Source organism: Tripterygium wilfordii, chromosome 9, assembly GCF_013401445.1.
Source record: "Tripterygium wilfordii isolate XIE 37 chromosome 9, ASM1340144v1, whole genome shotgun sequence".
Classification (NCBI taxonomy): domain Eukaryota; kingdom Viridiplantae; phylum Streptophyta; class Magnoliopsida; order Celastrales; family Celastraceae; genus Tripterygium; species Tripterygium wilfordii.
The window spans coordinates 148968-161915 of NC_052240.1; the positions used below are offsets into that span (position 1 = coordinate 148968).

The 12948-nt window shown below is 40.3% G+C and overlaps 4 protein-coding genes and 1 pseudogene across 6 annotated transcripts; 4 read left to right on the top strand and 1 right to left on the bottom strand.

Annotated features, from left to right (window-relative positions):
• The first annotated feature begins 7 nt into the window (after nucleotides 1-7).
• Nucleotides 8-2673, top strand: LOC120005213 (chaperone protein dnaJ 49-like). Its single transcript, XM_038854725.1, has 2 exons — nucleotides 8-1359; nucleotides 2421-2673. The coding sequence occupies exon 1, from the start codon at nucleotides 266-268 to the stop codon at nucleotides 1343-1345; it is 1080 nt and encodes a 359-aa protein (XP_038710653.1). The 5' UTR covers nucleotides 8-265; the 3' UTR covers nucleotides 1346-1359; nucleotides 2421-2673.
• A 593-nt stretch (nucleotides 2674-3266) lies between these two features.
• LOC120005216 (NHP2-like protein 1) lies at nucleotides 3267-5173 on the top strand. Of its 2 annotated transcripts, none has more exons than XM_038854729.1 (5): nucleotides 3267-3417; nucleotides 3515-3632; nucleotides 3752-3855; nucleotides 4646-4777; nucleotides 4880-5173. In XM_038854729.1, exons 1-5 carry the CDS (start codon nucleotides 3415-3417, stop codon nucleotides 4904-4906), a joined length of 384 nt encoding a protein of 127 aa, XP_038710657.1. In that variant the 5' UTR covers nucleotides 3267-3414; the 3' UTR covers nucleotides 4907-5173. The 2 variants fall into 2 exon arrangements, with proteins under 2 accessions (XP_038710657.1, XP_038710656.1); XM_038854728.1 differs by having other exon boundaries at nucleotides 3294-3417; nucleotides 3512-3632.
• A 173-nt stretch (nucleotides 5174-5346) lies between these two features.
• Nucleotides 5347-7620, top strand: LOC120005212 (pentatricopeptide repeat-containing protein At5g48910-like). Of its 2 annotated transcripts, none has more exons than XM_038854724.1 (2): nucleotides 5347-7131; nucleotides 7407-7620. In XM_038854724.1, exons 1-2 carry the CDS (start codon nucleotides 5559-5561, stop codon nucleotides 7409-7411), a joined length of 1578 nt encoding a protein of 525 aa, XP_038710652.1. In that variant the 5' UTR covers nucleotides 5347-5558; the 3' UTR covers nucleotides 7412-7620. The 2 variants fall into 2 exon arrangements, with proteins under 2 accessions (XP_038710652.1, XP_038710651.1); XM_038854723.1 differs by having other exon boundaries at nucleotides 5347-7273; nucleotides 7407-7617.
• Nucleotides 7621-7633: 13 nt separating this feature from the next.
• On the bottom strand, nucleotides 7634-10150 carry LOC120005396 (polygalacturonase-like). Its single transcript, XM_038855016.1, has 11 exons — nucleotides 10030-10150; nucleotides 9680-9798; nucleotides 9456-9587; nucleotides 9225-9362; nucleotides 8977-9147; nucleotides 8864-8890; nucleotides 8566-8773; nucleotides 8408-8489; nucleotides 8175-8283; nucleotides 7981-8097; nucleotides 7634-7891 (listed from the first exon to the last, which is right to left on the bottom strand). The coding sequence occupies exons 1-11, from the start codon at nucleotides 10148-10150 to the stop codon at nucleotides 7664-7666; spliced, it is 1452 nt and encodes a 483-aa protein (XP_038710944.1). The 3' UTR covers nucleotides 7634-7663.
• Nucleotides 9980-12709, top strand: LOC120005214 (annotated as a pseudogene).
• Nucleotides 12710-12948: the final 239 nt, after the last annotated feature.

Consider the following 12948-nt stretch of genomic DNA (forward strand, 5'->3'; position numbering starts at 1 on the left):
CTTGTCTTGTAACTCCTAATCGCTTGCTTATATTGGAGGGGGAATCAAAACCTAATCTCCAGATGAGGCAATACTAAATTGACTCGCAATCAAATTCTTCTTCTTTCCAATTCCCTTTCCTATTGGGGAATCAGTTCCGAGATTCAGACATATATGAATTCGATTTCATAAATCGATCACTCTTATCCTCCGCAGTTGCCTTGATTCCCTAGAATTTCTCTCTAGGGTTTTTGTTTTTCCTTAACATATTGGGAATTCTGCAGGCATGGAGGGAAATAAAGATGACGCTCTCAAGTGCTTGAAGATCGGTAAGGAAGCCATCGATTCCGGTGATCGAGCTCGAGCGGTGAAGTTTCTCAACAAAGCTCGCCGGCTCGATCCCAGTCTCCCCATCGACGATCTTCTATCAAAGGTCGAGAATCAGTCGTCTGATGCCGAATCCGCAAATTCTGCTGGACCCAAAGTCGATACTTCGACCAAACCTTCCGATCAGCCATCTGTTCGATATCGTGGAACTTCGAATGCCACATCAGCTTCCTCTTCTTCGTCCTCGGCAGTGTACACTGAGGAGCAGATCGCAATTGTGAGGCAGATTAAGAAAAAGAAGGATTACTACGAGATCTTAGGGCTCGAGAGGACTTGCTCTGTTGAGGATGTTCGAAAAGCCTATAGGAAACTATCCCTCAAGGTTCATCCCGATAAAAATCAAGCTCCCGGATCCGATGAGGCATTTAAGTTGGTGTCAAAGGCGTTTCAATGCCTCAGCAATGAGGAAAACAGAAGGAAATACGATGTAACTGGATCTGAAGAGCCTGTTTTTCAGAGACGCACAACTAGGCACGCCGGGCAGGGTTACAACGGATTTTACGACACTGACTTTGATGCTGATGAGATATTTAGGAACTTCTTCGGTGGAATGGCTCCTGCAACAGCTCAGTTCAGGACCTTCAACTTCGGGGGAGGTATGGGGCATAGGACTGGCGATCAGGGATCCGGTGGTTTCAATATGCGCGCTCTTATTCAGTTGCTGCCGGTGATACTGATTTTGTTGCTGAACTTTTTGCCATCCTCGGAACCTATCTACTCTCTCTCAAGGGTGTATCCATACGAGTACAAGGTCACCACGGAGCGGGCAGTTAATTTCTATGTTAAGTCGACTAAGTTCGAGCAGGATTACCCTCTTGGGACTGCAGAACGTGCGAAACTTGAGAGAAGAGTGGAGAGGGATTATGTTTCTGCTTTGGCACAGAACTGTAGGTACGAGATGCAGAGGCAGCAGTGGGGATTCATAAAGGAGACTCCTCATTGTAACATGTTGCAGCAATTTCAGTCAGCTGGTGCTTGAAGACTGCGGTTGAGGTGGAATTTACATTTATGATTTTTTATATTCGATGTTACTTTATATGTCTTACGAATATTGAAGATGAGATGTAAAATTTTGGTCTTCTCTTGATTGGGTCAGCCTAATAAGTCTAGTATACCATTTTGTTCTTAGACCTATGATAGGATATATATTTGCATTTGACATGGAAGAGCTATGTATTTTGGTTTTAGATACCCTAGACATTTTCTGCTTTGTTTTCAGTAAGTCATTTACAAAATACAATTGATACAATTGATATGCTGATGGGGTTTATGTCTATATTTGTTGCACACGTCCTTCTGAATGCTTAAGTTCATTTCATATTACATTCTGGATTCTGCATATGCATTATTTGTGTACCAGGGAAAGAGATTGCTGTGGTTTTTAAATTGCCTGTGTAGTCAGCAGGTAATTTTCTGTGTGTAATCACACTTCATCTTGTTGAATGCTTAGAAGCTTGTGTTCAGACTCTTTTTTTTTTTCAACTTTTGCATAGTGCGTGTGCGATATATGATCTTTTGGGAGAGCACGTGAAGGATATACAATTGCACCAAGGGATGAAGGATGATAGTTAATGGTTCCTTGATATATCATGGATTTTCTTTTTACCTTCATCCATTTAGCATTTAATTTTGTTCTAGAAACTTGGTGTGTTATAGGTGCACTGAGAATTTTTGCAGGATTATTTATATAACTGTGTTAAATATCTGATGCCATATGCATGAGTGGGAATGCATCTAACGGTAGCTACAGAATTTATACTTGTGTCAATTGTTGTTCATGTGAGTATGGCCATGACGTCCTCTGCTATTATGTATAAACTGATATTGTTTTCAGATTCAGTACGAATTTATACTTGTGTCAATTGTTGTTCATGTGAGTATGGCCATGACGTCTTCTGCTATTATGTATAAACTGATAGTGTTTTCAGATTCAGTAGTGCCTCGATCGAGGTATTTACATTTGTCTTTCGCTGGTGGTCTTGTCGCTGAGTGACATTGTTGCTAACTTTCTATGAGATGGTCTGTAGGATGAGTAAAGCTTTTGTCATGTACAGATAAATTGAGGCGTGTACAGGTGAATGAGAGGAAGGAGAGTTAATCGGAAAGGCTCTCCTGCACTTGTTTGAGGGTGTTTCTGAGATGGGATGGGCCAAATGGTATGATTGTTCCTTGTTGGATGTTAGAAATGGGAAATGGGAGGGGCTCTCCTCGCCCTCCCCCAACGCGCTTTCAATTGGAAGATGGATGGTATAATTGTTTTTCTTGCTGGTTGATTACTTGTTCTATCTAGGCAAATTTTGTTGGTCTTGATCATGTTACTTGAGGGATTATATGATTTATTTATGATATGTGGGTCGCGTGTGGTGTGATGGTCCCATGGAGAAGAGAAAATCACATTTGTCCTTGGATGCTCATGCTTACTAATATTTCAAGTTAAATCACAGCTTGAAAGGGACTTCCTAGCCGCCGGGGGGGGGGGGGGGGGGGGGGGGGAAGGACAAACGGCAGTAAACTTCACCTAGTCCTATTTTTGGACCAAGGAAAAACGCAAGGCACTTGAACCCAATTTTATACTAATTAACAGAGACTCTGCGTGTAATCAATCACCTAATATCAAATTATTCATTCCAATAATCGAAAAGATGTATGTATACTTTTGAATTTGATCTTGAAAAACTGTATGTTGTGATTGAGCTTGTCTAACTTATATCTTTCAAACACTTGAACCGCTAATTGAGTGATAAGGATGGTGTCTATATCATTTTGATGATCGGGGTTGGAATCTTCTCTCTCCCGATTTAAAAAAGAAAAAGAAAAGAGTTTGTATCTTTCAAGATTCGGATGAATTCAAGTGTATCTCGGTTCGTGTCGCTTCGAATGATATTGAGATACGTGTAACCCGGTGGGCCCTCGTAGTATGCCAAACGACGCAGTTTGAAAAAGTCGACCTGGTCTCTTGTTCCTCTTAAACCCTGAGATTGGTGGGTTAAAAACCCTAGCCTCCCCTTTCCCTCTTTCGTCTACTCTCTTCGTTTGAGATCAACAACAATGGTACCCAATTCTCTTATCCTCTCACACTCTCTGTTGAAATTTATTGTTATTGAATCCATTAATCGATTGTATTGATGTTTATGGTTCTGTTTAGCAGACAGAAGTAGTGAACCCTAAGGCGTATCCTCTTGCTGATGCGCAGCTCTCCATAACAATTTTGGATCTTGTTCAACAAGCCGCTAACTACAAGCAGCTCAAAAAGGGCGCTAATGAAGGTATGGATATTCAGCTGCATATACGTCTACTTGTGTAGTTAATTCCTCTGTTACGTTGGGGCGTTGTCAGTCTAATTTATGTGGCTTTTTTTTTTTTTTGTTGATGATTGGGTTTATAGCCACTAAAACCCTGAACAGGGGTATCTCTGAGTTTGTGGTAATGGCTGCCGATACTGAGCCACTTGAGATTCTTCTCCATCTTCCCTTACTCGCCGAGGATAAGGTAATTGATATTTTTCATGAAAAGTATTGGGATTATTTAAAGTTCAAAGCTTTGTATTGATGGAATATTGTGTTAGTTTCATATATTTTTTCAGTTTACTATAACTCGCCTTTTTCTTTCATAATGCACTTCATTTATTCTGTTAAACATTTGGTTTGTCGTTGTTCTTCATCTAGTTTTTGCTATCGTCAACAATTCTAGGTTGAATTTTCACAACCTATATATCTATCCACTGTCCTAACTTGATTTTCACAACCTTTATATATGAGTCACTGAATGCTGGATCCAAATCAATGTGAGTTAGATAGCAAGATAATGAGCCAATTGTTTTGAGATTACTCCTTGCAACCCTAATTATGCCTGTTGGATGTGAGTGACTTGTTTGGATCCCTTTTCCCTAGTCGAAACAAGCAACAATCAGTGGATTAGCCAAGTTGGGTCAGGCTTCCCCAAGCCCTTGCTTGGCTCATTCCTCAGGCCTTTTAGGGCTGCTCGTGATTTGTGAACCACTGAACCTCCATAGTAAATAAGTTCTATGCTACCCCCTAGCTTGGCTTGTTTATAAGCAAACGGAGCCCAAGCCGAGCCCATATAGAGGCCATTGCAAGCTGCTCATAAGCAGCTCTGCCTGTTTACATCCATATCCATGATTTTCTACTACCAAAATCCAAAATGATATTTTCTTATGGTTGAGTGTTGGGTTTTTCTCGCCTCTGCATATTTTTTTCAATTGTTTTCTAATGTACTAGTATCAGCTATAAAACTAGATTTTTTGTTTTGTATTTGGCAGAATGTACCCTATGTATTTGTTCCTTCAAAGCAAGCACTTGGCCGTGCATGCGGCGTCACAAGACCTGTTATTGCCTGTTCTGTGACCTCTAATGAGGGTAGCCAATTGAAACCCCAAATACAACAGCTCAAGGTAATTTATTATGGAAAGTTCCTTTATAGGCATTACTCATTAGATACCTTTATTATAGATTGCATGTCTAAGCTTTTTCCCCCATTCCTATGGCATTTGCAGGAAGCCATTGAGAGACTCTTGATCTAGACTTGTGTATTGGTGATCGGTGTGACGGGCCTCTTGGATTGTGATTGTTGCTCCTTTGGAGAGGCTTTGACTGACGAAGTTGTGCTCAAGAAGAGAACATGAATTGTTGACTGCTATTAATATTTTCCTCTTATGTACTATTGGAACAATACTTGACAAGCGTTGGACGAAGTATGCTATAATTTTCAAGTTAAAGCTTGTTTGAAACTTTGATACGATTCAGTACTTTTTTGGTTGGAGTGAATATAGGTTTTTTTCCCCTGAGCATATTACTCTAGTTATTGGCCTTGAGTTTTTTTTCGAGGTGTTGAGCTCCCATTTTGAAAGCAACGCATATTATGAAAGTTGTGTACAAAAGAATCAAAGTTCAAAGATTTTTTGTGATTGATCATGTGAATATGTATGAAGAGTTCCTTTCAAGAATATGTGAACTCCTCCACAGTTGTAAGATTCTGCCACTCGAAGACATTTCAGATGGGGTGGAGAACATATCCTCTTCTTTTGTCGGACTGTTTTTAGGTCATGGCATTGGAGAGAAGATTGATTATTAGAATTGCAGATCAACCCTTTGTCTATAGTACAAGTCATTCTCCACATTCTCAAATCTCAATGTAGGAATTTTGAGGTTTGGGCTTGTGATTCTGTAGCAGTAATGCTCGCTTTGGATCAAAGCTTAATGGGACCGTTAAAAAAGCCGCCATGTTTTCAAATGATCCAAAGAACCGTTGCGACCTCCAAAGAAATCACTCTCCTTTCAAAGAACTGCAAAACTGTACACCAACTCAAGCAGCTTCACGCCCATCTCCTTGAAACCAACCAACCCAGAAACCTGTTTGCGATTGCCCCGCTCCTTAATGCAGCTGCAACGTCTAACAATGCTTCTTTCTTCTCCTACGCTCGGTGGGTTTTCGGTCGACTTTGTCACCGCAATACATTCATATACAATTCCATGGTCAGAGGTTATATGCAAATGAATCTGCCGACAGATGCCGTGTTTTGTTATTTAGACATGTTGAATTGTGGATTTGAAGCTAATAATTATACGTTTCCACCATTGATTAAAGCTTGTAAGATTCTTGTTTCTAGTGCTTCGTGTGTAAAGAACAGTATCGGTCATGTAGTGCATGGCCATGCTGTTAAATTTGGATTTGGTTGCGACCCTTTTGTTCTTAGTGCGTTGATTGAGCTATACTCTTCCGTTCATGAGATTGAAACTGCACGGAAGCTGTTTGATAGTAGTTTCGAGAGGGATGTGGTGGTGTGGACAGCGATGGTTGATGGGTATGGAAAAGTGGGGAATGTTGAGAGTGCACGGAAATTGTTTGAGAAAATGCCTGAGAGGAACACAATATCCTGGAGTGCTATGATGGCTGCATATTCTCGGGATAGCAACTTCAATGAGGTGCTTTGTTTGTTTAGGCGAATGCAAGAAGTTGGCACAAGGCCTAATGAGTCTGCGCTTGTCAGTGTTCTCACTGCCTGCGCTCATCTCGGCACTGTCACACAAGGATGGTGGGTTCATTCCTATGCTAAGTGCTATAGACTCGTCTCAAACCCAATCTTGGCTACTGCACTGGTTGATATGTACTCAAAATGTGGTTATGTGGATTCAGCCTGCTCCGTTTTTGATGGTATTTATGACAAGGATGCTGGGGCCTGGAATGCCATGATATCTGGTGTTGCAATGAATGGTGATGCAAGAAAATCGCTTGAATTGTTCAATCAAATGATTGCAAGTGGTACTCAACCTACAGAAACCACATTTGTTGCTCTACTCACTGCATGCACACATGCAAGGATGGTCAAAGAGGGCGTCAAGTTATTTGAAGAAATGGGTTCGGTGTATGGAGTTGAACCTAAATTGGAGCACTATGCATGTGTTGTTGATCTTCTGGCTAGAGCAGGTTTGGTAGAGGAAGCTGAAAAGTTTATAGAGGAGAAGATAGGAGGATTTGAAGGAGGAGATGCAAACGTATGGGGAGCACTTCTGGGGGCATGTAGAATTTACGGGAATGTTGAGTTTGGAAACAGAGTTTGGAAAAAACTAGCTGATATGGGAATAGCTGATTATGGTACTCATCTGCTCTCTTACAATATATATAGAGAAGCAGGCTGGGATACAGAGGCAAAGAGAGTCAGAAAATTGATATCAGAGGTTGGAATGAAGAAGAAACCTGGCTGCAGTGTTATAGAAGTGAATGGTGCTGTAGAAGAGTTCCTCGCAGGTGATTTTTACCATCCACAAGCACCAGAAATATACAAGATGCTGGATTCCTTTTCCAAACTTGTTAATTTGGAGGAACTTTTGCAGTTCTATACAATATCTCTAGCCAAAATATCTTAAACATAAAATTCACCAATTTGGAAGGATGTATTTGTTACCCAGGAACTCATATGTGGTGCTGCTCTCTTTAGCTGTTTCTTTAAGTGATCAATTGTTCATGGTTTGCTCAGTTTTCAGTTATTTACTTGTTATGATTAATGTTGCTTGTCTTCTCAGGATAAGTATGCTACAATCTGAAGGTGTTCAAGAGACTTGTAATGTAACTTCACTTGAACAAACGACAATACTAAAGCTGGCCGTATGAGATGACTTCAGCAGTAAAAATTCATTATCCAGTGTGAAATTTAATTTGAGAAATTTTTGAGTTTTACTTATGGAAGAATAATGTAGGAATTTTCTAGTATGAATCTTTTGAAATACAATCTGGACTAACGTATGTTCTGGATTATATAAGTAACTACAGTTGAGTTAGATCAACTAAGACAGGATGGTGGCTCAACCATTCCAATAGCATTCCCGTGGGCATTTGTGCAAGAGGAAGTGACTCTCTTTCCAGTCATGGCAGATGTCAGCTTTATGGACTGTAAAATGATTCCAGTGCAACCTACAGCCCAGCTGCAATTGAGACTGATTGCCACATCCGTTGTCGATGTTCCAGAGAAATTATCAAAGGTAACATTGCTTATATGCACTCCAGTTTTCTTTTGCCAAGAAAGAAAAATCTTTGTTAGATTCATATATAGAGTATCCAACATAAGTCAAACTGAAGAAAAGAGGTATATAGTGTTACCATTTCCTTGCAAGCATCCCCTTTGAGACAGTAATTTTGATCAATTATTATCGGGTAATTCACTGAGTCGAATTTGCAGTTCTTATATGAGATGTCTCGAACGTAGCCCCTCCCAGCCTTGAAGCATAGCATCGCTGATATAATTCTCATACACAATGCATAATATATGAATAGATGTGGTTGTGATCACATACCTGCCAAGTTTTTATCCTAGCTCCATTGGTAGTGTTGGTGAAACTTACATTTGTCACATGAATGTTCTCTACCTGCACTACATTGCCATCCTTCCCCAAGCTTCCAATACTGTTATCAAATATAGCGGATAGAGAATCATGTTATCAATATTGAAACAAGTTTCTCAGATATTGTGTTTGTTGTTTCAGGTTTCATTGACCTAACAAAGTCTACTGAATGCCGCATTACTTGCCTTATTCCATGGCCAGGTCCGCATTCTACGTCTGAGATCCTAATGTTGGAAGTGTAGTCACCAATTGAAACACAGTCATCACCTGTTTTATGTTCAAGTCAAGTGATTTCTTGAATTAGAACTTAGGATATACATACATTGACAAGAGTAAATGTTACCGGAGCCTATAATGGAGTTTGTGATGGAAATGTTTTGAGCTGCTTGGATGTGGATGCCATCAGTGTTAGGGCTGTTTCCAGGAGAGTCGATCAAGATACTGTCAATGTCAATTCCGGATGAGCCGTATATTAGGACATGCACTTGTGGGCTGTTGATGAAGTGAACATTACTGAGAGTAATGTTATTGCATAGTTGGAAACTCAATGCCTGTGGTTCAATGTATGTATGAATCAGTTTCTCTTGGGAAGTTATGATCAATTAAAAAGTACACTATAAAGTGAATGAAGGAGTACTTACAGTTGGTGCCAATGAAGTGCAGCCTTTCTGGAAAATATGGAGAAACATGAGAACCAGAATCATGTTAAGTTTTTATGGACATGATGAGTAGCTTTTGCTAGATTTTATATTACCAGGCCTTGGTGATCTCTACATGATTGATCCCACCAACCCTCTCCCCGGCCATCAAATCCACCACAACCGGCTATGCTAAGGCCGGTCACCCCTCTAAATGTCAGCCATCTCCCTGGATCAAACCTGCTCCATGTTTTTGGTGAGCTCGGTGCTGCAATTACTCCTAGTATCTGTGGATCGACCAATCAAAACTAATGATGCTATGCAAATACTATAATTTTAGAAAACAGTGAATATATTTTCGCACTCGAAGTGTGAGGTGCTTAGGCTTGCATGGACCGTTAAAGACAACTGGATTTAACAAGAAGGTCTTGCCAGGTGGAACAGTCAATACAGGATCTTCGGTGGTGGTATTACAGAAATCATTCCATGCCCTTAGGAATGCCTGTCAAAGAGGCCAAACCAAATTGATGTGAGAAACAGTTCCAACTAGTGTTACTTTAACTAATTATAGAAGAAAGTAAAGAAAAACTACTACATGTGAACTATCTTCAGTGGTGCCAGGAAGAGCTCCATAGTCCAGGACATTGAACTGGCTTCGATTTGGTTTGGCAAATGAGAAGATTGTTGTAGAAACCAATACAAAAATACGTAGAAAAACAAACTTATCCTGCGATGAAGAATCAGTAGTGCATTAGTAGCAGTCAGTCTATGAAGTGTGAAAAGTTCAATTGAAGAGCATAATTGTGATTGAGTTCTTACCATGGCGATGGCGATGGCGATGGCGATGGCGATGGCGTTTTTTGTGTTTTGGGTCTTACCATCGCGTTTGATGAACTGAAGAATGTCTTTAGGAAACTGAAAAGTAGGACAATAAAGAGCTTATACAAACATGTAACCTGTTAAATGTAACGTTAAATCTATTGAAATGTATATTAATAAGCTAGAAAGTGATCATTATTCGCCTTCTCCCCAACAAATGTTCTACTGAACTGCCACATTGAAGACGTTGAGAGTTGAGACTTGTGCTTTTCCACTCTTTTTATATTTTATATTTAAAGAAAATCAACTTGAGCAAGGGCTACATGTGTCGCAAAGATATTGGGATGTACTGTTAGTCAAAGCAGCAGATGCCACCGCTTCATTCCTCACTGGATACCATCCCAGTATGCTTCTAAACTTCGGAAGTGAAGTGAAACTCTCCCTCTCTCTATTGAGATCCAAATCCTTCATTTTCCTGGAAAAATTGGTACTTTCCCGGGAAATCATATGCTTCTATTTCCATGGCAAAGGCCTGGAAAAGAATCAACAACTACAAACAATCAAACCTCTCGTGGTTCAAGGCCCTAACCATTGTCCTCTTCACCTCTCTCTCCCTCCTATTAACCTTCCTCTTCCTCACCTCCAAGACCACCACCCCAAACACAACCGCCCACCTCTCTCTGACTCCCAATGGCTTCCCAATACCTCCGTTCAACTGCCAAAACTGCCCTCAATCTCACCCCGTCATCGCCAATATCGTTGAGAACGTCCGGTACCCTTTCCTCTACTCCCTCGCCGACTTTGGAAATTTACCCGACCAGCCCCACAAGAACATCGTGCGCCTCCTCAAAGGAAAGCTCTTTCGAAAGTCAGACATTTCCATTACAATTCAGGAGGTTCTGGAGAAGATGCGGGGTCAGAAGGGTGGGAGTGTTGATGGTGGCTTTGTGGTTGACGTTGGAGCTAATGTGGGGATGGCGAGCTTTGCCGCAGCCGCAATGGGGTTCAGGGTTTTGGCATTCGATCCAGCTTTCGAGAATCTGCAGCGGATTTGTGATGGGATTTGGTTCAATAGGGTTGCCGAATAAGTTACTGTGTTTGAGGCCGCCGCTTCTGATCAGACCGGGAATATTACTTTTTATAAGGTAAAAATGATGTTGTCTGAACATTTTTTTTTCCAGCAATTTTGATTGTTGAGTAGTGATGGTTTTAGGTTCTTCATTTTGCATTGATAGATAATTACATGTGATAAAGGATGTGCTTTTGGGATTTAAGCAGGTAACCGACTATTCTGCAGTGATGAATAGACTGAATTTTTGGTTTCTGTATGGTGAGATAATTGATATCTATGCCAGTTTGAACTTAGGAAGTATGACCAATTGACAACCAATGATAACAGATGGTGCAGATTGGCTTAGATGTTGCTATTCTTTTTCTGCAATTAACTTAGTAGTGATAAAGTTTAATTAGGAGCTTTAAATTGTTAGTGTAAGATATACAAGAATTCATAATGGATCCAATTAACTTGTTTCTTTTGCTGGGTAAGTAGTCATTTGTTGGAAACATGGTGTTTTGTCTGGCGGAGGTAATGTTGAAGTTATTAGTGGTCCAAGAACAAAGCCGGCACGAGTCAGTAAAACCATTATGAAGTCCGAACAATCTGGCATTTAAGGGCCGATTTTTTTCTTTGAAGTTTACACTCAGTATCATTTAATATGCTGAACAGTGAATGCTTCAGGATCAAATTGTGCCTTGCTGTTCTCTGTGGTTTTCTTGATCTAGAAAAAAACTCATGTTTATTCTCAGTTTGAAGCTACGCAACTATATGATAACATGATAGGTGGCCTGTTTAAGTCTGCATTTTAGTTGCTCTGTGTTGAGGTTCTTGTGGATGCATGGAGTAACTTCTGTGTTGAGAGTTTCTTTTAGGTCAGCTCTGATTTTCACGTTCATCTATGTGCCATGTGAAATCTCCCTCTAGTTGCTTCTCCTTGGTTACGCCTCTGAATAAATTTCTTTTGCGTTCCAGAAAAGCTATATGGCATTTGAATTTTCCCCATATAACTATCATCTGCAACCTTCATAGTTAGAGTTAGAGTTAGATTATAGTTTTCCACCCTTAAAACCCATACTTGGAGATAATTCATGAACTTAAATGGCCTATTTTTTGTTCCTACTAACAAAGTTATGAAACATGTCTTCCTCCTCCTCATTTATCAAAAGGGTACCTAATCCTTTGTGAATTTCTGATTCATGATTTCTCTTCAACAGTTGGTGGGTCGACTTGACAATAGTGCTGGTTCAGCCACTGGTGCAAAATTGGCGTTCAAATCCAATGAAGAAGTAGCAGTTCAAGTAAGGACCATCCCTCTAGATGATGTAGTTCCTGAATCAGAGCCTGTGCTTCTGCTTAAAATAGATGTTCAAGGGTGGGAATACCATGTATTGAAGGGAGCCAAAAAGTTACTATCAAGGAAAAAAAGTGAAGCCCCATACATAATCTATGAGGAGGATGAGCGATTGTTGGGCGCCAGCAACAGCAGCACCAAAGAAATTCGGGAATTCCTCCGTAGCGTTGGCTACAACCATTGCACCCAACGTGGTACAGATGCCCATTGCACCAAGGACTGGTGAGGCATGCCAAATTCATCGTGGTAATCAGAAACTATCTGCAATGTGGAGCCTTCTTTTGGGCAATGAAATGCAAGCTGGTGGTTCTTACTGACATTGATTGCTTAACTTCTCATATAACAAAGAACGGTTCAAAAATTGTTAATAGAATGAAATGCCCTGCAATTCAGTTGCTTCCTGCTTACCAATAGAGTGCACTAGAGGTTGACATTCTTGTTTCGTAGCTGATGAATTTAATTGATTTAAGTGATCGTGTGGGATGGAGACTTGGGGTTCCATTTTGAGCCAGAACATTGTACTCTGCGCTCTGCGGTTGGTTTGCATGCTTTGTAGTCATTTATCTGTTTGATTATATTACCTTACTCGTGTCAAACTTTGTTCCCTGAGTTTGATATGTAAGAACATTTTTTCAAAAGCATTTTCAGTCGAACTTTCTTGCATCTTTTCATGCATGAAAGTGCAGTCCGTTGTATTCTTTTGATTGAAAGATTCAAATCCAATGCCCCTACAAATCCAGTTTGCATCTAGACTGGAAAAACAAGGAAAAAAAAAAGAATAAATGCTTGACACCCTTAAAAAATGATCCCAAAAGCCTTCCAGTTAATATGGAGTGTTAGATGTGAAGTGTGTCATATATG

Coding starts and splice junctions, on each gene's coding strand:
- LOC120005216 (XM_038854728.1), top strand. Junction 3,633..3,751: donor CAAAAAGGGCGCTAATGAAG/GTATGGATATTC, acceptor TTGGGTTTATAG/CCACTAAAACCCTGAACAGG. Junction 3,856..4,645: donor CCTTACTCGCCGAGGATAAG/GTAATTGATATT, acceptor TGTATTTGGCAG/AATGTACCCTATGTATTTGT.
- LOC120005212 (XM_038854723.1), top strand. CDS start 5,559: ATGCTCGCTTTGGATCAAAGCTTAATGGGACCGTTAAAAAAGCCGCCA.
- LOC120005396 (XM_038855016.1), bottom strand. CDS start 10,150: ATGAAGGATTTGGATCTCAATAGAGAGAGGGAGAGTTTCACTTCACTT. Junction 9,363..9,455: donor CCACTGAAGATAGTTCACAT/GTAGTAGTTTTT, acceptor CCTCTTTGACAG/GCATTCCTAAGGGCATGGAA. Junction 9,148..9,224: donor CTAAGCACCTCACACTTCGA/GTGCGAAAATAT, acceptor GTCGATCCACAG/ATACTAGGAGTAATTGCAGC.
- LOC120005213 (XM_038854725.1), top strand. CDS start 266: ATGGAGGGAAATAAAGATGACGCTCTCAAGTGCTTGAAGATCGGTAAG.